Source organism: Microtus pennsylvanicus, chromosome 19 (assembly GCF_037038515.1).
Source record: "Microtus pennsylvanicus isolate mMicPen1 chromosome 19, mMicPen1.hap1, whole genome shotgun sequence".
NCBI lineage: Eukaryota > Metazoa > Chordata > Mammalia > Rodentia > Cricetidae > Microtus > Microtus pennsylvanicus.
Window position 1 is genome coordinate 17,538,473 of NC_134597.1, and position 25,022 is coordinate 17,563,494.

Genomic DNA, 25,022 nt, shown 5'->3' on the forward strand with positions numbered 1-25,022 from the left:
CAGAGAACCCCTGCCTTGAAAAACTAGGAAGAAAGAAAGAAAGAAAGAAAGAAAGAAAGAAAGAAAGAAAGGAAGGAAGGAAGAAAGAAAGGAAGGAAGAAAGAAAGAAGAAAAGAAAGTTGAAATACAAATGGCAGAAAAAGAAGAGGACATAAGCAGAAAGATATCATATATTGGGAGAAACAACATTAAAATGCTCACATCACGGAAAGCTAGCTACATATTTAATGCCATCACTCTCAGAATGTCTATGACTTTCTTCATTAAACTATGAAAAAGCTTCTAAAATTCATATGGAACCACAAAAAATTCCAAGTATCCAAAGAAACTGCAAACAAAAAGGACAAAGCATAAGGCATCACACACTGCTTGAATTCAAAATATACCAAGTTATTAATTAACTGTAAAGAGACAAAGGGGCAGGTGAGAGGACTCAGCAGGCAAAAGTGTCACCAACTCAGATGACCTGTGATCCTGGGACAGACATGGTGGAGACAGACATTGTCTCCACTTGTGTGTGCACACATAGAATCAATCAATCAACAAGTAGGCAGTAAAGAGTCAGGCATCAATAGAATAGAACAGACGACTTGGAAGAAAACTTGCACTCACAGTCAACTGATCTTCAGCAAAGGTATGCTGTGGAATAATCTGTCTGTAGTACACTGTAAAGATTTGTCACTTGAATTGGTTTAATAAGAAGTTGGCTGACTGGTAGCTGGGTAGGAAGTGTAGGTGGGACAACCAAACTAAGGATGCTAGGATGAAGAAGGGCATAGTTGGGGAAGTCCTGAACGGACACAGAGTGAAGCAAGATGGGCATGCTGTACTAAGAAAAGGTACCAAGCCAGATGGCAAAGCATAGATAAGAAATATGCATTAATTTAAATACAACAGTTATTTAGTAACAAGCCTGAGCTATTGACCAAGCATTTGTAATTAATATTAAGCCTCTCCTTGTCAATCATTTGGGAACTGGTGGGTGGGAAAGAAAAGTCCACCAACAAAGGTACTAAAAACTATATTGGAGAAAATTTTAAACAAAAACAAAACAAGACAAAAAACAGAAAATAAATGGCACCGAAAAAAGTCAAATACCCATGTGAAGAAGCTAGATTCCTGTGCTGTCCTCAACTCCAAAAACCAACTCAAAATGGATTAAACACACACACACACACAGAGCCACTGTGAAACTATGGAGTGAAACTATGCAAACACTAGAAGAAAACTAGGGAAGCAGATTCGGATGTTGGAAGGGGCAAGCGTTTAGGTAAGACTTGAAATTCACAGAAAGCAAAAGCAAAAATGGACTAATGGAATTGTGTCAAAAAGATCATAGGTACAGTAAAATACCAGTTTAACAGAGTAAAGAGATAACCTAAGAGTATGAGAAAATAAGTTGTTTGACTATTATGTATCGGCCAAGGGTTAATGCCAGAATATCCAAGGAAAACAACCCTAAAATTCATATGGAACAACAAAAACACCAACAAATAACAGCAAAACAAACCATAAAACTCCAACAATATTTGGAACCAATAGCCAAAGCAATATTGACCAATAGTATGTATGTATGTATGAAGACCTCGGTTGGTTCTGTTACCATCACCATATAAAGTTGGCATGCTGGGGTCTGCCTGCAATTCTTGAAGTAGGGGGATTAGAAGTTCAAGGTCATTCTTTGTTACATAGCAAATTAGGTACCTCATATTGTAGGAGGCCGCTTGTTTGTTCCTGGCTGCTCAGCCCCAAAATAATCACACAGAAACCATATTATTTGCAATACTGTTTGGCCAATAGCTTAAGCATATTTCTGGCTAACTCATATCTTAAATTAACCCATCTCCATTAATCTGTGTATCACTATGAGGCCGTGGCTTACCAGGTAGTTCTGGCATCTGTCTTTGGTGGGGCTACATGGCTTCTCTCTGACTCTACTTCTTTCTCCCAGCATTCAATTTAGTTTTCCCCTCCTAGCTCTACTCAGCCCTATCAGGCCAAGCCAGTTTCTTTATTCATTAGCCAATAAAAGCAACACATATACAGAAGGACCTCCCACAACAACCTCATTTCAAAGTGAAACACATACACATAAACCCAAAAACTAATTGTACAGACATGGTACCATATATTTGGAATCTGGAAACTGGGTAAAGTGGATATGAATAGGAGGTCAGTCTGGACTATATAGCAAGACCCTGTCTCCACAAAACAAAATTTATAACCATAAAAACAATAACTAACCCAAACCAAAAATAATAACAAAGGCTAGGTTGGAAGCTCTGTTACTAAGTCTGTGCTTGTTTCACAAACATGCAAACCTAATTCTGGATTGTTAGCATCCACATAGAGAATCAAGGGCAGATGAGGAGGCAGAGACATGTAGCTCACTGGACCTTGCTGTCCAGCTAGCCTAGCATGAATATGTGAGCTCTAGGTTCAATGAGAGACCTTGTATCAAAGAATAACGTGGGGGATGACAGAGGAAGACAGACACCCGATGTCAGCCTTTGGTCTGTACATATATGTGCACATATGCATGTGTAGTTGATTAGAGCTAATGACTTTTCTAGTAAGCACCTGGACTTTCTAGCTCTATGAAAGGGAATGCTTTTTGGATGAAGAACTGCTAGATCCATTTGTCTGAAATCTCTGATCTGACATCTTCTCCATGAAATGTGGAGAAAATCTTAAAGATTTTGCTGGAAAAGAGCTAAAATCTTCTTTCTGGGGAGGAAATGCAGTATCTTAAAGAAAAACCTGAGAGGTCAAGAGGTCTCCAGAGGAGGAGGGACTGCCTTAAAAGCAAGTTCCTGTCAAGGAGATGAATGTCTCACTGAGGGATTGTGGGAGGACAGAAATGGCCACTTAGTCCTGTTGAGTGGACTGCACTGCAGAGGGAGGCAGAGTGGAAAGAAGAGTGGGAACCAGAGCCACCTGAAGGTTGTCTTGAGGCAAACGCATTAACCTCCCCAGAGGAGGTGAAGTACAGAGGAACTAGGCACAGCTGAGAGTAAAGAAACTGGCCCTGGAAGTCAGCAAAATGAACCTCAGTGGAGAGTGCCATCCACCAACGCACTCAGTCTGGAGATGACTTTGAAATCAGACCAATGTTTTTCTCTAGTACTGCTCAGAGGGAATATCTGCTATAAAGATGGAAAGAAAGATCTAAAAAAAAAAAATCAATGAAAGGCAAAGCAAAAAGCCACTGTTTCCAAATTCCCTGCATTGTGTTTTGCTTGGGCTGCAAGGCATTAATTATGTATGTGATTATTAACTAAACACCATCACCTAACAGTCTAGCAAAGGCGAGCCCACTCAGAGGAAAGTCTTGCATTCCAAGTAAAGGCCTAAGTTGACTTTAACGTGACAACCATCAAAACGGGTCCTGCTTCACAGTCACATTGAAAGGCTGTCTTATGATAGAAAAAGAGAGAAACAGTTCTACTCACCTCTCTTCCCTGGGGGATTCCAAGAATTTGGAGCATAAGCAGAACAGAAAAATGCCACTATGTTACACAATATTTATAAAGAAGTCATCAGTATAGTTCCTACGTCATTGCAGCACAGAGGAAGGTGACGCCACTGTGCTGTGAGTGTTTCAATGAAGTCAATTGCATGTTATGGATTAAAACAAATAGTATCTATACTTCAATTGTGTTTGACTCATTATACTTTTAACAAGCACGTTTAGTGACCACATCGACTCTGTTAAAAACATTATGATTTAATTTCTATTAAATACATGTGAATATTAGCTGCCTTAGCTGAAACACATACTGAAACAGAATATCTTTTCAGATTAAAACTATATAGAATTGCCTTGGACTCCGATGATAATCTCTTTCAGAACAAGACAAAGACGACGAAACATACCTATATTTTATCATATGATCATTTTCTTTGTAGCATGGCAGTGATGCTAGCCCAGAAAATATCCCCCTGGGAATTCATTTTAAATTATTGGAGCAGCTGTTTCTTCAGTTTAAAATAAAATATCCATAACAAGTTCACACATGACAGATGCAAGCTAAAAACTAGATTCCACAGTGTGAGCTAAAAGCAGATGTTTTGAATGATCATATTTATAAGTAGATACAATAAATCTTAGTTGCCTGTAGTAAGGCTCCATGAATACTCTTTTCTAAGAATTTGCTCAAAATATAGGCCCTGTAGTTTCTCATATTTTTTGAAAACTAGATTCCATTAAAAATAAATATTCTATAAATTCATATATATATGCTCTATTTTCTTTTGGTTCGTTACATCTGCTTCCTCAAAAATAATAGCACTGTCAGGACACTAAAGTTTATTGTATTTATTTAATTCTGCATATTTCTTCCATTTAATTCAAAAACCAGGAAATTGTTTTTGTAGATAAACTCACAACTATAGGAAAGAGAAGGTTAAGTCTCAGAATAAGCAGGTTGGTGTGAGAATACTCCAGATTTGTAGTAAATGGTAATGTTCAGTTAGGACATTGGCTGGCAATGGGCTCAGGGCCAGAGCGTTGGGGAACACATAGAAGGGTCCAGGTTCCTCCCAAGCATGGCGAACAACAATAGCAGCCACAGCAAAACAACCAAAGAGGTAGGGAAAACACACAGAAAGTTTGATAGAAGGGGGAAGATCACAGTCAGCAGTCACACAACTGTGAATGTTTTCGACTGTAAAGTTCATCACAAATCTCCCATTTTAATGCTTACCAGAACACATTTTCACACAGAGCGATCGTATCATGGGGATGAGAAAGCAACTGGTTTGTCATTCCAAAATGGGTGTGTTCCAGCTCTGCCAACTATTGTTTATGTATCTTAGGGACTGATCTTCTCGGCTTTCCCATGTCCTTATTATCTATATGAAATCACACACACACACACACACACACACACACACACACACACACGCTGTGTAACATACAGGAGTCACATTTCCAGGAACAGATACACACTGAGACTCCAGTCATGCTGCCTTTTCAGCGCTGCCTCACTATGGCAAAGCCCTTGGGGGAACTTTATGTCATCACCTCAGCATGATGCTCCTCATTCTGCTGTAGGACTTCTATGCAGAGCTCTGCGAGATGAAGAACCTCTTCCAGCTTCCTGGCAGGACTTGCCTGGTTCATGGTCTCTGTATTAAAAAAAAAAAAACAATCATAATGTTACCTTGAAAATACAAAGCCAGACATGTTCTACGATGTAGGGATGACTGGAGTACTGAGACAGCACAAGGAAGCACACTTTTGAGAGATAAGGGATGCGAGGGACACAATTGAATGCATTGTCTTTAAAAAGCCGGTTCACCAGATTGCAGAAAATATTTCACCCACAAAGCAATCACAGATCTGCAAGTGCTTTGCCATTTCGTATACAAGAACTAACAGGTGCAACAGCACATTAGATGCTCAACTTCTGCAACAAACAAGTTATAATTCTGCTCAAGGTCAGAAGCACAAAGAGAGCAGATAGCACAGTCTTTTCCTTCTGTCTGCATTGTATTATCAATACAATACAGTTCTCACCAGATGAGTCATTCCTGGCATTAGCAGACCGCAGGTTTTTTGTTGCTATGTGAATTCTCAGTTCATGGTGATCTTAAACCCGAGTACAGAGTAACCTAAAACAACTCTGACAGCTGCAATTAACTGATTTTCTCCCCTGTGTGTCTGCTGTCATCTCAGTCCACTTCCAACTGTGGGGGTAGCAGGTTAGGGAAGGGCAGAACCCTTCTTTGAATTTGAAGGCTCCTTTGCAAATTGGTGCAAAGGGACAGAACACATTAAGTGCAGCTACCAGAAATTCAGCAAAAGAGAACACAAAGTAGCCTTTTTTTTCAAAGACACAACGAACTGGCAGAAACTAGAGGTGCCCTACATGACACAACTGTCTCAAAACCAGATGAAGCACAGTTTTCACTGGGAACATTAAGGACACCCTGCCTCGGTTCACTTTGTGTTGCTATATACAGAATACATGACACTGAGTGCTTTACAAAGAAAAGAGGTACATTTTATTCAGTTGGGGCAGCTTTAGCCCGAGTTTGGGTGGCTCCATCTTCTTGGACTCTTAGCATGTTACAATATGGCAAGGAACTGGGCAGGAAAATGGCCATAAGCACAAAGGACCATGTATGTGAGGTCATTGTACTGTGCAACAACCCATTCTTTCAAGAGAAAACTCTTGCAAACTTCATCTGAGAGGCCAGCATTCACCCCTCTAAGAGTGGTAGTCCCACGGTCCAGTCACTTCCTTCTAGGTATCACACCTTAAAAGTTCCCCCATGACTCTGGAGATCAAGGTTCCTGTATTTGAGTTTCTGGTGAAAATACTCGAGCTAACCCAAAGTAAATCACAGCAACTCTGCCTTACATTCATGGATCTGTTGCATTGAGAAGCAAAGGCAACATGTCTGTTGAAAGGGAGGCTGTAAGGAAGGGAAGTCAAGGTTTTTAGAAAAATGAAGTTCCTCCTTTCCTCCTACTTCAGTATCTACTATGTTTTCTAGAAACAAATCTTTTCTTTCAACTTCTCCCCAAATCTCAGTTTTAAATTTGGAAGAGATTCTTAACGTTTTCTTGTCTTAGTTCATTCTCAAAGGGCAGGGAACAATGCCTTCTGGTTGGTGCTTGCTCATTAAACTTTTAATGTGCTTTAAGTCAGTCAGACATGGCATGAAGTGTACAGGGTCCATACCGTACATTCCCCTATAGAGGAGAGGCATTTCTTACACTTTGACAGTAACCAAGAGCACAGTGATTCTGTAGGAACATCTGCCTGTCAACACAGAGATGTTTTCATCTATGGAAAGTAAAGGGAACGAAGCAAGCTTATCAGAATGGTAATTACAATGAAGGTTTTAGCTTACATTTTGAGATGGGCTCTTGTTAGAAAGCTCAGAATGGCATAGGATGGCCTGTGTAGCATAGGCTGGCCTCAAACTCAGAATCTTCTTGTTTTCCTGTCTCATATGCTGGGATTATAGACATAAGCCACCATGCTTTGTTTCCCAAAGAAATGTTCCTTTCATTGACTTTCTGGTATGTTTTGCTTTGTCTCTCTCTTTTTCTTTTAAGATAACATGTCCTGATTTCAAACAATTCAACATCCCAAATCACATTATAAAGAATGTCTAGACAAAACAACTCTGAGATTCCATCTTACACATATGAGAATGGCCAAGATCAAAAACACTGATGATAACTTATGCTGGAGAGGATGTGGGATAAAGGGAATACTTCTGCATCGCTGGTGGAAGTGCAAGCTGGTAAAGCCCCTTTGGTTATCAGTATGGAGATTTCTCAGAAAATTAGAAAATAATCTTCCTCAAGACCCAGTAATACCACTTTTGGGTATATATCCAAAGGATGCTCAATCGTCCTACAAGGACATGTGCTCAACTATGTTCATAGCAGCACTGTTTGTCATAGCCAGAACCTGGAAGCAACCTATATGCCCCTCAACAAAGAATGGATAAGGAAAATATGGTACATTTACACAATGGTAGTACTACACAGCAGATAAAAAAAAATGACATCTTGAAATTTGCGGGCAAATGGATGGATCTAGAAAACAACATATTGAGTGAGGTAACCCAGATCCAGAAAGGCAAATATCATATGTACTCACTTATAAGTGGCTTTTAGATATAAAGCAAAGAAAAACCACCTTACAATTCACAATCCCAGGGAACATAGACAACAATGAGGACCCCCAAGAGAGACAGACATGGATCTAAACTACATGAGATATTGAAAAAGGCAAAATCTCCTGTGTAAATTGGGAGCATGGGGATCACGGGAGAAGGTAGAAGGGGAGGGGAGTGGAGACAAATATATAGCTCAATAAAACAATAAAAAACCCAAACACACAGGCATATTTTTTTTTAAAAAAAGAATGTCTAGACAACACCTATCAATTCATCCACCTGTTTCAAGATCATTTTAACATTCTTCAACCAAAGTGAAGTCAAGCTAACTCATGACTTAACATGGCAGCCTGTTCCATATGGAGGCACTTCAAGCTATTTAATTAAGAAAAAAGAACCTTAAAAAGTTTGAAGACAAACACATATGTGTTATAGGAGATGGTAAGAGAGTTGAGGAAGCATGGTCATAGAGGAATAGCATGTGTAAGAAGAGAAGTTTCCAGATAGGAGAACTGAGGGCAAGACACTGTGTGAGGGGAGGGTTGGCAGTGATGTGTACAAATGAGGATGGTTCTCTGACAAGCCAGGCACCATCAAGCGTTTCCCAAGTTTCATCATGTCAATTTTCCTAACACTTTTAAGTCATGTTTATATTGTTTGTTTGTTAGTTTTTTAATGTATGTAACTCTCATGGTGAGAGAGATAAAATGCAACAAAAACAACTAAAACCAACAAACCAACCAGTCAAACAAACAACAAACAAAAAGATGAAGGAAAGACTTGGACTTTGCGTGCTCTTACCTGGCTTGAGAATGTGCCAGAATTTGCTTCATCACCGTGGGCTTTAGGTAAGATGGGCGACTATTGACAGATGCTACAGTGCAAGTATTGTTGTAGCACCTCAGAAAAGACTGAGCTTTAGGAAAATGTGTTCAGTGGTTGTGTGTAAGAGATTCTGTGAAGTCTGTGTAGTAGGACGATGGCCTCTGGGAAGACGACAGGAGGATGAAAGGGGAAGATACAAGGAACCCTTCCAAACAGTAATCCAAGCCCTGACTATGCCCACAGGTGCCGAGAATCACTGAATCAGACATTCTTTAAGCTTCCTTGTAATTTAGAGAATCTCTATTGACGAAAACGTTTGGGTTTTAAACTGGCTGGTGGTAGAACACGCCTTTAAGCCCAAAACTTCTTGGGAAGGCAGAGGCAGGTGAATCTCTGAATTTGAGACCAGCCTGGTCTACAGACCAAGTTACAGGAAACTTTTGGGTTTTGTTTTGAGATGTACAACTTTAATGTACGTACGTGTGCTATGCACACACACAAAATACAGTTTTTAAAGGATTAAAAAATATAAAATTCAACCACAGACAAAGAACTTATATTTCCTTACATACTTTAGGATTTTGTTTACTGAATCCTCAAAGCTACCCTATAAGCTAGAGAATCAGGACTTCTGTTGTTAGATCCAGAGAGGTTGAAGCCACTTTTCAAGGTCATATAGCTACTAAATAAGACAGAATTAAGTCTTACCAAGTGATCAGTCCTAGACACACAAGCAACATTGAATGGACTCAATAGGTTGTATATACATGTGTGTATACACACGTATGTTTATATAATGATGAGTCAAAGGAGATGATATCACGGATATGGGAGTTGGGGAGAATATGGAAGGAATGTGGGAGAGAGCAGAAGCGATGTGGATGCAGTGCTCATGAAAGAAACTGGAGACAGACAGACAGACAGACAGGCAGACAAAGAAGTAGAGACAGACACAGAGAGACAGAGAATATAAATGTATCTCACCTTCTGTGCAGTTTTGGAGGTTCCTGCCCTTAGTTCCATTGTTTGGGAGAGGCAGTATGCTTTTTTGAATTTCAGGGAAGCCAGAACTCAACATTAAGACTGTGTATAAACTACCAACAAACCAACTAATGAATAACAACAAAGAAAATCTACTGAAAAACAATTTGATTACTTTTATTATAAATCCTCTGAGTAGAAATCACATACCAATATACAGCTTTAGCTACCAGTATGCAATAATGGAAAAGAAATGAGAGACAACTTATTTTTATTTAAGTGTGAATGTGTTAAATCAGCTTTTACATTTGATACTGTCCTAAACAAACAAACAAACAAACAAAAACAAAAAACAAAAAAAAAAACCATTGAAAGCATCCTGTGTCCTCGGTGAAACTCGAAAACTGTTTAAACATTTTATTCTTCCAAGATAAAGTTTACTGAGAGGAAGGAAACTTAGTCCTTGAACATAATGGCCACTCTTAATACTTTAAATAAATAGCATTTTTTATCAAGCACAATAAGTACACACCCTTGGTTTTCACCCATTTTTTACTGCAGTACAGAAGTTTAATGCACTCCACAGTTGGAACTGTTAGATAACAAGGTTATCAACAGCTCCATTAATGTCTACACTGAATATCTGAAGCTAGAATCCCTCTTTAAGAAGCTTTCTTCCACTCTCTTTGTAATGTTTCTCCCACATTACAAATGTTGATATTCCTCAAGCTTCACGGTAAGTTGTCAGTTGTTGTAATACATTTCAGAGAGTGACATTTTAAACAGGCATGCCCAAAGCAGAGAGGTTCCTTCATGAATTTCAATGCACTCCTCTTGGCTGGGATTATTCTTCATTCTGGAACATTTTTCATTTTCTATGATAACACTCCTTGGCTCCCTAAAGCTTATTCTTTTAATTATTCCTCTGTATATTTAAGAAGAGCTCCCACTGGGGAAAAGGCAGGGAGATGGGAAGCTGTGAGCAGACAGACTGACTGCTTTGCTATGGTATGCTTTAATTAGGAGTCAGGACTTCAAGGAGCATGTGGACTCCTAGGATGTGCTCCCTGACTGTTTCCTTGCTGCCATTTCTTGTCAGAGTCCCAAGTGGTGGACGAGAAATGATGTTCATGGGGAAGGTTGCAAGGGCGTGTGGGAAAATGACTACGCACATCACTTCCTTTTCCCATATTTGATATGTTGATTTTTCATGCTTATGATGTAAACTTCATTTTAAAATATTTACTTGATAAAAATCATAAATATCCAGGTAAACTTTATGATTTGACCTCATCACAACTTGGTGAGATTTGTAAGTATCTGGAACACACATGTACCTATGAGCCATTTGTTCCACACCATTAACTCCTTAGGTCTTCTTTGTTGGCTCAGGACATTTCTTTGGGGCAATGAAGCAGTTGGAAAGTCAAATTTGTTATTCATTTTCTGGCACTTCCTCTTGACATCCCGACCTCTGATGAGTGGCCTGGTGTCAGACCTAGGGCAATCGGACTCCAGGGACTCTTAAAATGGGCCAATACTCATGGGTCTTCTAACCTCCAGAGGGAAAGAAGATGGGAAATTAGATACCTTCTTTCCCATTAATACAAAGACTCCCCCTTCCCCCACCTGCCTGACACTGTAGAACTTGTGCGTAGGTTGGATGGTTCTGGGGTAGCCTCTGAAATGTGTACCGGCGTAAATGAATGCAGACAGATTGTAATAATATATGCAGCTTTACTGGGGAAATAGACTTACAGAACCACAGGTTCCCTCGGAGAACAGGAAAGCAGAAGGGGCAGTTGGGAGCACGCCCACAATCTTTATAAGTAAAAAATATCCTCGGGGGACCCCGCCCCCTGCTAGCAAGGTGATTGACTGGGTCTCTCCTACAGAAATGGGTGCTCTAGAGCAGACAGATTGGAAGGCAACCTCACAAAAGCGTGGGAGAGTTCCGAAAACTCAATGTCACAGATTTTTGTTAAAATAGTGCTTCCCAGGTAACTAAGCAGAGAGAACGCAGCACCAATGACATCAGTCGAAATGATGCTACGGTTCCAGGATTGCCTACATCCACAGATGGAGCGTCTTCAGTAGATGTGCTATGCACCAGAACTACCTGAAGGACTTTCTGAAACGCAATTTCTTGGCATCACCTCCAGAGTGTCTGATTCCACTGTTTTGGGTGAGGCCTGAGACTTTGCATTTTGAAATGGTTGCCAGGTGATGCTCCTGATGTCGGTCTCAGGAGCACACTGTCAGAACTATCCGCACTCACAAAAGATGGAGTTAGACTCAAAGGTGCTCTGTATAAATCCATTTCCTCCCTTGTTTGAAATTAAGCTGTATCCTTTTCATCCTTGCAAGTGTGTGTGAGTATGGACAGGAGTGTGATATGTACGTGAGCAAAAGTCAGAGAAGAACCTCGCTTCTGACCTTGTTTGAGATGGGTCTCTTGTTCTCTGCTACATACACCTGGCTAACCAGCCTGGGAAGGCCTGGAGATTCTCTAGTTTCTACTTCCCATGTTGCTATAGGAACACTGGGATTACAGGTGTACACTACCATTGTCATTCTCTGGGTTCTGGGGACCTGAACTCAATCACTTATGCTTTCACAGAAAGCATTTTACCCCACTGAGCCACCTTCCCAAGACCTCAGGCTCCATCTTTACATACACATCCTTTAGTTCAAAGGTGATTTTTTTTCTTGCAAATTCTGAATAAGGTTTGCATTTTTACATGTTTATCATAAAATGACATTCATACCTGGGCAATTCTGTCTATGAATGAAAATAATCTGTAGTGGTATGACTTCCCTACAGTTGCTTAGAATCTGCAAGTGTGTGATGCTTTAATTGTTTGAAAACAGTAAGCCTGTGGCCTCCCACTTCCATGACTCCCTTTGGGACCAACTCATTTAATGACTGTCATTATAGCACAGTTACAAGGAAGATTGCTTTAGAATTAGTTATACTAATAATACAGTGCTTTGGACGAATTCTTCTACAGTTACTGTCACATTAAAGACTTCATCTGAATTGGCTTTAACATGAATAAATTCCTTTTTTAGGTCAACAGCAGACCATAGTGAAGAAGGCAACTGGGGTATAAGTCTTGGGCAGCCACAGAAGATTTACAAAGAGGGACTGCCATAAGCCAACAGGATGTGGCGGTTCATGAGTGACAGGCCACAACAGATGAGGAAAAGTCACTGATTTGATGTGATACTTCCTTTAGGGGAAATTTTTGAGACATATCTACACCCTCCCCTTTGCTTAAAATCCTTCAAATAGGGGTGAAGAGATGGCTCAGGGGTTCAACTCCTAGTATTCACATTATGGCTCATAGTCATTTCCCGAACCCAGTTCCAGGGGATTCAGCAAGGCATATAGTCGGCACACATACATACATGCAGGCAATACATTCATACACATAAAGTAAAAGAAATAAATACAAAAGCAAGGGGTCATGATGATGGACTATGACAAACAGAAACTAACGTTTTATCATGTTAGAAGATGTTATAGTATATGGCTTATCAGAACATTACTAAAGTTTTTTCATTGAGAACGTGTGTGTCTCTAGGTTTCCAGAGTGAAACGGTCAAAGGCTTTTTAAGAAGCACACATCTCCAGCAGAGCTGCTGGGCTATGAAAGTTTCCTGTAGTTCAGAGGTTTCCTCTATCCATATAATACAGATGTGCATCTATATCACATCCCATCACCAATTAGTCCGTTTTGTTTAGTGTTGGCTTTCTGGTTACCTGGCCATCCTCTGTAAGTAAGGAATCCTTCTTAATTTCCCATACCATGATAGTTGCGCGGGCTTTGAGCACTTACCAACTCTGCTCAGAGAAAAGGATAAACCTGTCAGTTTGCATTACTCTGATTTGGAAAGAGCCTTCCTAATGCATCTCAGCTGCTCATATTAACAAGGTGATGCCGGAGCAGAGTGCTACATGTCACTTGGTTTACCTGTTGACACGCCGCTAGTAAATAAACAGGGGGTTACCAATCAGGTGCTTTCAAGTTGTGACCTCAGAGAATGACAGGCTACGGAACTGCTTGTGAAAGTGGAGAAGCTTGTTACTGCAAGGCAGCATTTATCTGTGAATCGCATTCCATATGGAAGTTAAAAAAAGCCAGAAAGAACCAACAACAAATCCGTGACATACTGTCAAGTGAGCTGAGCAAACTGGCATATTTTTTGAGACCTTTTAGGAAGCAGGTGTTGAATGCCTGTAATGAGATTTTCATGCATCTTGAGAGGAATGAGGGAAAATTCTAGCGAGAGCATTGAGAGTGTCATGCATTGTGTATCCCCCTCATCCCGCCCAGCCCCGGCTGAGGGACAGTTCCTGCTGGGGAGTACACGGAAGAGGCTCTACAGAAATGTTTCTTGTCTGTGTGGTACTCGTGTTCTCGGTCAGAACTTTTTCAATAGGCTCTCTTTTATCACAGGTTAATTGTTAGAAGAATGAAAAATTTTCTGGTTATAAGAGACTCTGAAAATGCTCAGTATCCTGATTTATTATCTAGCAGCTTCATCCATTTCTATGTAAAAAAAATGAAGGAACTAAAATGGAATATGCCATTTTTTTTAAAGAATGTTAAAACAGTTTGTTTCGAGCTTAGGTATAAAATAAATGGAGAGGATTGACTAAAAAGGTAAAAATCATATCCTGGGATAGTTAAAAGGAACTACACTCCTAAGGTAGGGCATTTCCCTTATTACACAGGCATCCTAATCTCTCTGGAGACTAAGGTTTCATTCAGGAAACCCATTTTTCAGTCATTGCATTGCAAGCATCCCATCTTTCCCTAGGGATGTGTATTCCAAATTTCTTTCAGATGAAGCATCCCAGGCTCGCACACAGACTGAAATTTCTGCTCATTGACAGTGGGCTCTCACGATGGTTTCGTAACCTGTATCTGATAAGACAAGTCCTAAAGGCACTTTTTTTTTTCGAGACAGGGTTTTACTGTAGTTTTTGAGCCTGTCCTGGAACTAGCTCTTACAGCTCAGGCTGGCCTCGAACTCACAGAGATCTGCTTGCCTCTGACTCCCGAGTGCTGGGATTAAAGGAGTGCACCACAAAAAAAGGTTCAATTAGTTCATCAGTACCCTTCTTTCTAGATTTAGATTTATGGTAGACGTAGAGTTCATAAAAATATAATTTTGATGAACAAAAATTGAATTTATGGAGCTAATTTAGACTTTGATTGTGGCTAAAGAGCAGAGGCTCTTGGAGTATATTCATGGACTACTGGTGGTGCACAAGACCTTTCAGAGCTTATAAATTTTGATTTTTGCTTCTGAAACTCTGCTGACATTTATACTAATCATACAGAAGTAACAGGAGAAAAACCTGCTATCACCTTAGTATGATTCATGAACCATGCTGCTAGATTTAATTCTTCACCACCAAAAACTTAAGAAAAAGGGAACAGTTTCTTCCAGATACAACAGGGCAGCTGTATGCACGAACTCAGAGGGTCTGTGACCGCATGCGTAAGACCTGTGCAAGTTCTAGTCAGAGAAATCCCAACATGGGGAGGGGAGGTGGGCATGAAGTCCTACTCTGAGTCAAGGAAGCGACTGGCTACTGAGAGCCAGTAAGAGAGAGTGTCAGTTTTCATTAACAGCCCCAAAGGCCACCTGAGAACATAGGGGCAGCAAAAACTGAAATTGATGGCGGTAAATAAAAAAAAAAGAGGACATTAGAGTTGGGTGGGTAGGAAAGAGGGGGTGTATCTGAGAGGAGTTGGGGGAGGGGTGAATATGGTCAAAACGTCTTGTATGATGTTCATGAGGAACAAGTCATGAAGCATTACAGTACTTGCCAATATTAGAAAGATAATTCACTGAATATGTTTTTCCCTAGAATCATTATGTGAAGTGAATACTGACATCATCAGTTCTAATGGCACACATTATTTCATTTGTTATCTCTTATGTATTCCTCAGGAGTCTACTTATTATGGCATAAGAGCCCAGCTCTTTGGAAGGCATTGAGAATGGAATATGGGAAAGACCATGGCAAAATCTCTTTTGGAAGTCTAAGGAGGAAGGAATTTGAGCTTTCGGGCAGATCTACCAGGCACTATATCACCAGATACTGCAGTAGATTATTTACGAATCTACTGTGATCCCTGTGGACCAGGAATCACCTTTAATCTGTTATGTTTAAAAACAGAAGTACTTGCACAATAATCTCCTTGGCTTGTAACCATGTAAACTTGGGAATTTGGATAGCACAGAAGTGCAGGGGTAGCTCACCCAGTCCGTTCTTGTTTTTTTTTTTTTTTATTATCTTCACACTTTAACAGAGGTAGAAATGTCTTACCACCAGGTACAATGCATGCTTGAAAGCCACACCTCTGAGAGGGAAGAAGTAAAGGCAAGGGAAATCAGGGGAAGACTATTTATTCTCTGACAGCAGCTGAAGAGGTGTAGAGTTCAGGGTGCACATTTTGAACAGTGATACCATGTCTAAAAATAGAAGGGAAAGATCTAGAAAGAAGATACAGGTACCATTCACAGGAGGAAGAAGAGATACACAATGACGCAACAATTATCCAAAAAGATATGGGTGGAGTTGGGATCAGCATTACAGGACAAAGAACTGGCTCTGAAGTGGATGATTACTTGGGTTCCCATCAGGGACAATTTTTCCCTTCCAGGCTAGACTGACACAGGAACTCTATTTGATATTTAAATGTTATGTGCCTTAGGATGATTGAGAACACCCGCCTCCTCTCATCCTTGTCAGCATGGCGGGCTTCAGCTTTCTGATTCCTTACAAATATCCACACCCTTGCCACTTTAGTTCTTTAGCAGTAGAGGAGAGTGATGGTGAGATTCATTCCAATTTGTGGGTGGGTCCCTAAAACCAAAGAGGACATGAGGAGTTTACAGTAGTGATGGAGGAAGGTCATTGGCTAATAAAGGAACTGCCTTGGCCCATTTCATTGGTTAGAAGATAGGTGGGAGGAGTAGACAGAACAAAACGCTGGGAGGAAGAGGAAGTGAGGTCAGACTTGACAGCTCTCCTCTCCGGAGCAGACGCCTCAAGATAGACGCCATGCTCCCCGCTCCAGGGAAGATGCACGCTATGAAGCTCCGGCCCAGGATGGACTTAGGCTAGAATCTTCCCGGTAAGACCGGTGCTACACAGATGATAAGAAATGGGCTAGTCCAGGTGCGAGAGTTAGCCTAGAAGAGGCTAGGTAGAAATGAGCCAAGCAGTGTTTAAAAGAATACAGTGTCTGTGTAATTATTTCGGGCATAAGCTAGCTGGGCAGGCAGCTGGGGTGTTGGGGACGCAGCCCCGCCGCTGCCCTTATTACTACACAGTAGTCTTAAATGGAGAAACATATCCCACCACTGTTTTGAACCTACACTCGGGAAAGCAGGAGGGATGCTGAGTGAACGCACACTTGGGACCAATGGAATGGATTTAAGAGTACAGAAGCCTCATTCTCCCTGACACTGTGGATGCCTTCTAAGAGTGTTGCAAGCCTTATTTCATGTTTCTGCAATGGACAAGCGCACATCCCTTTTCCTCATTTGACTTCTCGCGCAGTTACCTGAATGTGCTAGAAGCAACTGGTCCACTGCACACCAAAGACTTTCCTTTGTATTGGAAAAACTGAAGCTACACACAGACTCCAAAACCTTGTTAGGAATGAGCAAGTAATACATTCATTTGCCACTTCTGGTTAGTAATACTTGCAGCCCCTGCTTATAATGCCTCCCAACATCTTTTCATCCACAGGAATTAATCTGCCTATGCTGTAATAAGCTAATTAGTGGGAATATAAATTACATAGCATGTGGTATTTTCTTCTGTAGTTAATGAATAGGTGGAGAAAAGTTGAAGCAAACAAACAGACAGAATCCTTGTTCTTTCTAAACCAGAGCTAGGAAAGGCAAAGTGAATTCGTATTATGTTTAAGTGTAAACTTAATAGAATATAATCAATCTGGCAGGATCAATGATGTTCAATCCAGTATAAGGATAAAAGCATATTAATAATAATACTTTTATTGGTTTATATTACCCGATGGAATCAAAGCAATATAAGGCTATTAGGAAAAAATGTATCTTCTTAGGTAATTTAAGCATGTGATTACCATGTGAAAAATACCCAAATCTTTAAAAATACAGTACAGAAATGAAGCTTGATGTGATCCTTCAGCCAGTGGTCACAACAGGTAGACCAGCGTATCCACCAGATCTTTACAGTGTGTTCATGAATTTCTTTTGCTAAAAGCTTTGGGGCACTAAGAAGTCAGATTTGAATGGCTTCCTCAAAAATGTTATAAATACCATTTCTTCCTTTTGTTCTATTATCAGAGATTGTTATCTATTGGTGTACCACTAATTAGCAGGTGGTTTAGAAACAGAGATTTTACTGTGTAAAAGATCCCATTATTTCTAATACAGAGTTCAAAAAGTCAGATGGGAATTCTTCAATTACCTGTTGATTTCTACTGGGTCAAGATTCAGTAGTCTTCAGTTTATAGATTATTTTCTGCAAAGTGTTGTCATGCTTTGGAAAATGTATTTTGTGTCTATCATTTAGGTTGCAGAAACATCAGTTCATGCTGACATCTATTTTTAAATTTTAAATTAATTTTTAAAATCTCGTGTATATGCCTGTGTTTGTGCATATGTGTAGTGACAGCCATCTAACACTAAACAGACTTAAGTTTTTAAGCCAGCACATCCAAGTTCTATGAGAGGAAATGATCACTATGTTAGAAATATTGGCAAGAAGCTACTCACGGCTGACAAGACACTTTGAACAACGGCGCTGTTTTGAATATACCTCTTTCTCTTGGCACACAGATCTTAAGCAAACTCTACTTATTTAGTATTTATCACCCTCGCCTGACAATGTAGTGTAGTGCTAAATTAAAATGCCACCCAGATGGCACACACATCCTCATGACGTAAGGACCGCCACAGTGCGACTTCTTTTCTCAAAGAGAGTCAGCACAGAGTCTCCTGGGAAAGCATTTCTGTGCCATTCAACTGGTACTCTGGAAATGAGTCCACTGGGGATTGGATCTGGGAGCCTAGCAACGCGAGGACCCAAATGGGTCTTCACAGCACAACGTCCTCTCCCGTTCCATCCGTGCCAAGCACCTCCAAAGCCCCAGATTCAAAAAGCACCTATTTAATAAAAGTCTATACCGGAGAACCATGTGAAAGCTAGCTCTGAGAAGCATGCGTACATTGTAAGTCACAATACAAAGCACAGTTCCTAGAGCATCACAGGGACTGATGTCATACGTATTACTGCTGTTCTTGTCTATAAGAAACACATTGAACTAGATAATCCAAAGGGATTTTTTTCATCACAAACAACACCTAGTTTGTGTTATCAAGCCATTCAATTTAAGAAGAATAAGCAATTAGGAAGATAAGGTTTAAGTGTCATGATGAATTCTAGATTGTAATAAGTTAATCTCACTGTTACAAAACTAGCAATAAAAGTAAACAGATTTTTTTAAAAAAACATTGGTTTTGGTACAATGTAAATCAAATGTTATTCATGAGGTATAAAAATATATAGAAAAAATATATAAATATAAACCTAATTAACTAGTATTTCATGGTCCCCAAGTTAAATAAGAATTACATTTCCAAAATTTCAAATGTTCCAAGTGAACTAACAGCTCAAAGGAAACATACAATGCCCAAGAAGGAGAAACATCAAATGAGGCCATTTGTTTTCATCAAATTATCTCCCGATTTTAAAATCCCTTTATTCTACACACACGTGCTTCCAATGGACAACAAGAAATCCCAGAGGAGAGATGAAACTGTGAATCACAACCGAGCAGCATGGCGGATCATGGAACAGGGGAGACCATGGATTGCTCCATACCGTCTATGCAGCTGGAACCTGTGCCTCCTCCGATCCCGCATTGATGTCATGCTGCCTCTCTCTCCTGTAATCAGAGCATGCGACTCTGCTTTATTTTCCAATCCTGTCATTTTGAAGTGGCTAGCTTTCGCCCTGTATTTTAATTATTCAGTGATTGGTTTGAATGACCTTTCACAAGGCAGCTTGCCAGCTCATGGATGTTCTTTCTGCTGCAGGTAGCCAGACAACTGTCTGTGTTGGGAGCTCATTTGTTCATTCAATAAATATTTACTGGGTTCCATGCATGTGCTGTGCGCCTGGCACTTCGCTCTAAACTGGGGATGAATCCGTTCCTGAAATACATACCCCTCTCCTCATGGCGCTACCACTACAAGATGGTAAACAGGAGAAAGGAGGGACATTGTCTCCTCTGATTTTACAGACAGCAAGAATTTTTAACATGACAACTGAGATGAATGTGGAAATATTTAACTAAGTGAAAATGTAATGATACCAACTGTTCAAGAGGGAGACAGTGAAGGAGGAACGTACATGGATGGAAGCCCAGACACAACGAGCTTTAATGGCCTACTTACAAGGTGTGTGACTCTAAATAAGTTGTTGAGCCACACAAAGTTTCACTGTAAGTGGTAAATGAGGTGACGTCTATAAGCCGTTAGAAAGGTCCTAGCACAGAAAGTTTGTCTCATATGAGGTAAGTAACTTTATTTTGTAAGTAGCAATGAAAGAGTATTAACCATAGCTTTTGTAAGATGGCGGAGGAGGGTGTCATAAAATGTTATCATTTTTAGTCTGAAAGTCTTAGAGGCCCAGCAGCCAGTGGAGAACGAACAGGATGCATTTCTGGGTCTCAGAGACCAGGCAGTATTCCAAAGACACAGAATTTTGATAATGGTAGCACAACTTCTTGTTCTGAAAGTCTCAGTGACTTCTATAAAATACCCAATTTTTGTAAACTTCTAAAACATGCAGACTGACAGATCACAAAATCATAAGAAATCTTGGGCAGACCTTTCTTCTTTCCTAGGTAGTTCAAGAGATTTTTTTTTCTGAAGGATACATAAATAGAAAGATTTTTATTCACGTTTAAAATCACCCTGGGTCATGTATCAGAAAACCTCCTTGGGCTGGCCTACTACTGAATGCAACTAAAGGAAAATATACATTTCTTAAAAATCTTTCATTGATTTAGAACACTTCCTCAGATTTCTGTCAATCCACCCACATCAAAGAATATATTTATTTTTATTTTTATGTACAAGCAATCAGGGTTCCCTGACCTGTAGGAAGCCCAAGGACCGCCCACCTCTATCCAGGTCTAGTAAGGTGAGCACCCAAACTGCCTAGGCTCCCCCAAAGCCAGTACGTGCAGTAGGATCAAAAACCCACTGCGATTGTTCTTGAGTTCCCATTCTTCCTCATTGTCCGCTATGTTCAGCGAGTCCAAATTTATCCCATGCTTTTCAGACCCAGGCCAGCTGGCCTTGGTGAGTTCCCGATAGAACATCCACTTCTGTAGATGGATGTCATCCATCCCAGATTGCTCTTTGAGCAGATGAGGGAGGGTGACTTGATTGGGGGAGGGGGAGGGAAATGGGAGGCAGTGGCGGGGAGAAGGCAGAAATCCTTAATAAATAAATAAATAAATTAAAAAGAAAAAGAAAAATCAATAGGTAAAAAAAAAAGCAAAGGACACCGTCAATAAGACAAAAAGGCAGCTTACTGAATGGAAAAAGATCTTCACCAGCTCCACATCAGACAGAGGACTGGTTGCAAAAATATATAAAGAACTCAAGAAATTAGACATCAAAATACCAAATAATCTAATTAAAAATGAGGTCCTTCTAGAACTAAGCAGAAAATTCTCAACAGAAGAATCTCAAATGGCCAAAAGACACTTAAAGAAATATTCATCAGGGGCTGGAGAGATGGCTCACTGGTTAAGAGCACTGACTGCTCTTCCAGAGGTCCTGAGTTCAATTCCCAGCAACCATACTGTGGCTCACAACCATCTGTAATGAAATCTGGTTCCCTCCTCTGGCGTGTGGGCATATGTGGAGGCAGAATGTTTTATACATAATAAATAAATAAATCTTAAAAAGAGAGAAATATTCAACATCCTTAGCCATCACAAAAATGCAAATAAAAACGACTCTGAGATACCGTCTTATACTTGTCAGAATGGCTAAGTTCAAAACCACCAATGATAACTTATGCTAGAGAGGATGTGCAGTAAGGGGAACACTCCTTCATTGCTGGTGGGAATATAAACTTGTGCAACCACTTTGGAAATCAGTATGGTGGTTTCTCAGAAAACTGGATTTGGGATTGCCTGCATAGCTAAAAAGCTTTCTCAGTTTTGCTCATTTATCCCTCCCAGATCTGTCGAAGGGCATTTGACAACTTAAGGTGCTGTTCTTTAACAGGTTTCATAGTCCAGTATTAACCGATTTCAAGTGTATCTTCAGAGGTTCAGAGTTCCCAGTTTACTTTAATTGTATTCTAAAATGTACATACCTTTTAACCTAAAGCAATAGCCTTTTGCTATGATGTAAATCTGTTCCAGTTCTCTTACAGGTTCCTGGGAAAGTTCTACTGCTGTATCAAAATCAGGTCTGGTAAAAAAAAAGAAATAACGGTCTCCAGAGCCTTTTGCTAACCCCAGACAGTTTCAAGTATATTTTACAAGTCACTCCTACTGTCTGGGCCAAGACCAACTCACAAAGTGTTCTCCAGATAACACCAAACACCTGCACCACCTCCTGGGACTTTACCGTTGGTACCAACTCTCCCGGATGAAGGGCACCTACCAACTAAAATCTGGTTGTATCTGATACACCCAAGCCTCATCTGTCCAAACAGGGGCTTCCCTATTCCATTCTTTATGGCAGTTAATGCACAGACCAGTAATAACATTTTCTTTTCTCCTAGCTACCTGCCTTCTCTTCTTCCTCAAAAAGCAGCTTCCTGAGGACTCCAGGATGACAGCAAATTGGATGCCACCCCAGCCACTCCTCTCGCTGAGCGTGAGTGTGCCAACTCTCATCTCTCCCCTCTCCCATATGGCCCCATGCCCGCAGGAAGTAGCCAGACTTGAGCCAACACCCATTTATCCAGAGAGCCTAAAATGTTGGTCATAAATATCACCTAAGCTCCTTGTCACACCCCTATATCCAAAGAGTCTGGAATGTTGGTCTGGACTCCAATTTTCAGCCTGCCAAGCACTTGGACTCCAACTCCCAGCCTGACAAGCGCTGGCCCCCCTCTCCCTTTGGGAGGGTCAGGACCACTCACACAGGGTATTTAGGGTCACGCCTGAGCAAGGAACATGTGGTTTTGGGTTTGCTTTTGCGCTCCCTCTGTCTTTCCCTTGCCTTGTTCCCGGCCACCCGGGAGTGTGCTGTTTATTAAACATGGGCATTTGATTTCGCTTAATCTGGTTTGATTGGAGTTCTTTGCACTGGTGGAGAGGCTTTTCTTAACAGGTACATTTTAATATATTCTTAATAATTTATTTACTTACTTATTTTCTGAGTGTGCACACTACACATGTGAGAAAGCCTATGAACAACCCGAGGAAGTCTGTTCTTTTCTTTAACCATATGTGTTCTGGGGAATGGGCTCAAATTGTCAGGCCGGGAGTAAAGTGTTTTTATCTGCTGAGCCATTTTTTTTGGTGGCTTCATGAAATATTTTGAAAGAGTTTGTTAAAAAACAAACAAACAAACACAGAGCTGCTGATATTGTGTGGACTGTCATGTGTGGAGATGATAAAAAAATCTCATTTTATTCTAATTATTTTTTCTCAAGTGCAATCAGTAACTGTTGTAGGGTGTCTTTCTTACCCCCCTTTGCGTCTCAGTGTTTTGTACCTGTCACATTTCAGGACTCAGAGTCTAGAAAGTAATAGAAAAAGCTTCCCGCTTCTCACCAAGAAATAGAGCCCTTAGTAGAAGATGTGCGCTTTAAAATGAAAGGAGAATTTGTCTATAACACTGCAAGTGGATGTGATGTGAGTATGGTTTACCCACTTGTCTCATGCACCATTGTTTCCAGATGAAAACTAATTAACAAAAGTTCAGAACACTGACTCTATCACCAGGTTAGGTGCCCAGACATAAGAGGAAGAAGGCAATAAGCATTCTGCTTGAAAGAGTCTGAAGGGGGGGGCAGGGAGAAAGTACAGAAAATGATATACACAGTTAAACTGATTACAGTTGTGGTAAGGAGTTAAAAAAAAAGGAAGAGGACCGTAAACATTTCAGAGATTCAGAAACACCTATACCCACCCACACCCCCCCACACACACACACTTTCCTAAGACAGGGATTACAGCCTCTGTTCATTTGTTCAGAGTTAAGGCCATCTTCCTTTTGCTTGATAGCAGTTTTGCTTTTTATTCTCATGCCTGCTTTCAAACTTGAGAAAGGGAAGATAGTTCTCACTTCTGTTTGTGAGAACCCTTCAGATATTGGTAACCACTTCCAAATAAGATGAGTATCCATACTTAATACATAATGTATAACATGTATGGCATCTAGTTTCTTATCTTAAATTCATATAAAACTACTGATCATCTTCCAGAGACAAATAGCATATATTTCCCCTACAAAACATTAGCAATAGCTGTAAAAAAATTCAAGTATTTTAGCAATAATTGCAAAAAATAAAAAAAGTGTTTTTAATATCCTTGTGAAAGGGATCAGACAATTACTCTGACAGGGGAGTTACTTATAAATGTCAAAGCATATAGCCAAGAGGAAGGAAGACAACAGATACAGCCAGCAGAAAGGAAGACAGCACATATAGCCAAGAGGAAAGAAGACAACAAAATGAAAGGGCAGCCTGTGAATGAGAGAAAATACATCCGAGAGTGGGCTAACATTTGAAATATACAACACACAATCCAAATAATAGCAGAAACCCTAAAGTAACCTAATCAAAATGGGCAAAAGAACAGAATTAGACATTTACCAAACGAGGACCTACAAATGGCCAATGGGTCTCTTGCTTATAAGAAAAATGTTCAATGCCACTAATCTTCTTGGGAATGCAAGTAAAATCAAAATGAAATATTACCTGCCCTTGAACAACGATGGTCACACAAACCCCATTGCCTGATATAACAAGCGATGGGCACGGACATGAAGGGAAGAGCTTAGATACCATGGGTACCAGTGGAAATGGATACATATGCTGTGGAAAGCATGCTATGGAGGAGCATGAAAAAAATATAGAACTATCATAGGGTCTGCTGTAAATTCAAAAGAACAGCCGGGTGGTGGTGGCGCACGCCTTTAATCCCAGCACTCGGGAGGCAGAGGCAGGCGGATCTCTGTGAGTTCGAGACCAGCCTGGTCTACAAGAGCTAGTTCCAGGACAGGCTCCAAAAAACCACGGAGAAACCCTGTCTCAAAAACAAAAAAATTCAAAAGAACAGAAATGAAAATCTTCAAGTATCTGTACTTCCATCTCACTGCAACTTTGTGCACAATAACCAAATCACAGAAGAAGTATCTACTGGCAGACAAAGGCTGTGGCAAATTTGGTATATGCAGACAAAAGGAAATCCCATCTTTACCCTTTGTGATCTACACGTACGTGAAGAGCATCGTGGTAACAAAGCAAACCGGCTATGGTAAGAAATACTACGTGACAGCACAGAGTGCTT

General features: G+C 40.4%; 1 protein-coding gene across 7 annotated transcripts in view; it reads right to left on the bottom strand.

The window, feature by feature from the left end:
* The window catches only part of Cadps2 (calcium dependent secretion activator 2), a 505,709-nt gene that overhangs the window by 90,896 nt on the left and 389,791 nt on the right, over positions 1-25,022 (bottom strand). For 4 of the 7 annotated variants that reach the window (XM_075953365.1, XM_075953363.1, XM_075953364.1 and 1 more), the window contains one exon: positions 5,027-5,130. In XM_075953365.1, coding sequence (XP_075809480.1) covers positions 5,027-5,130 — 104 coding nt within the window. Of the gene's footprint in view, positions 1-5,013; positions 5,131-25,022 lie in introns of all 7 variants that reach the window. The other 3 variants (XR_012908510.1, XR_012908509.1, XR_012908508.1) reach the window with 1 other exon arrangement.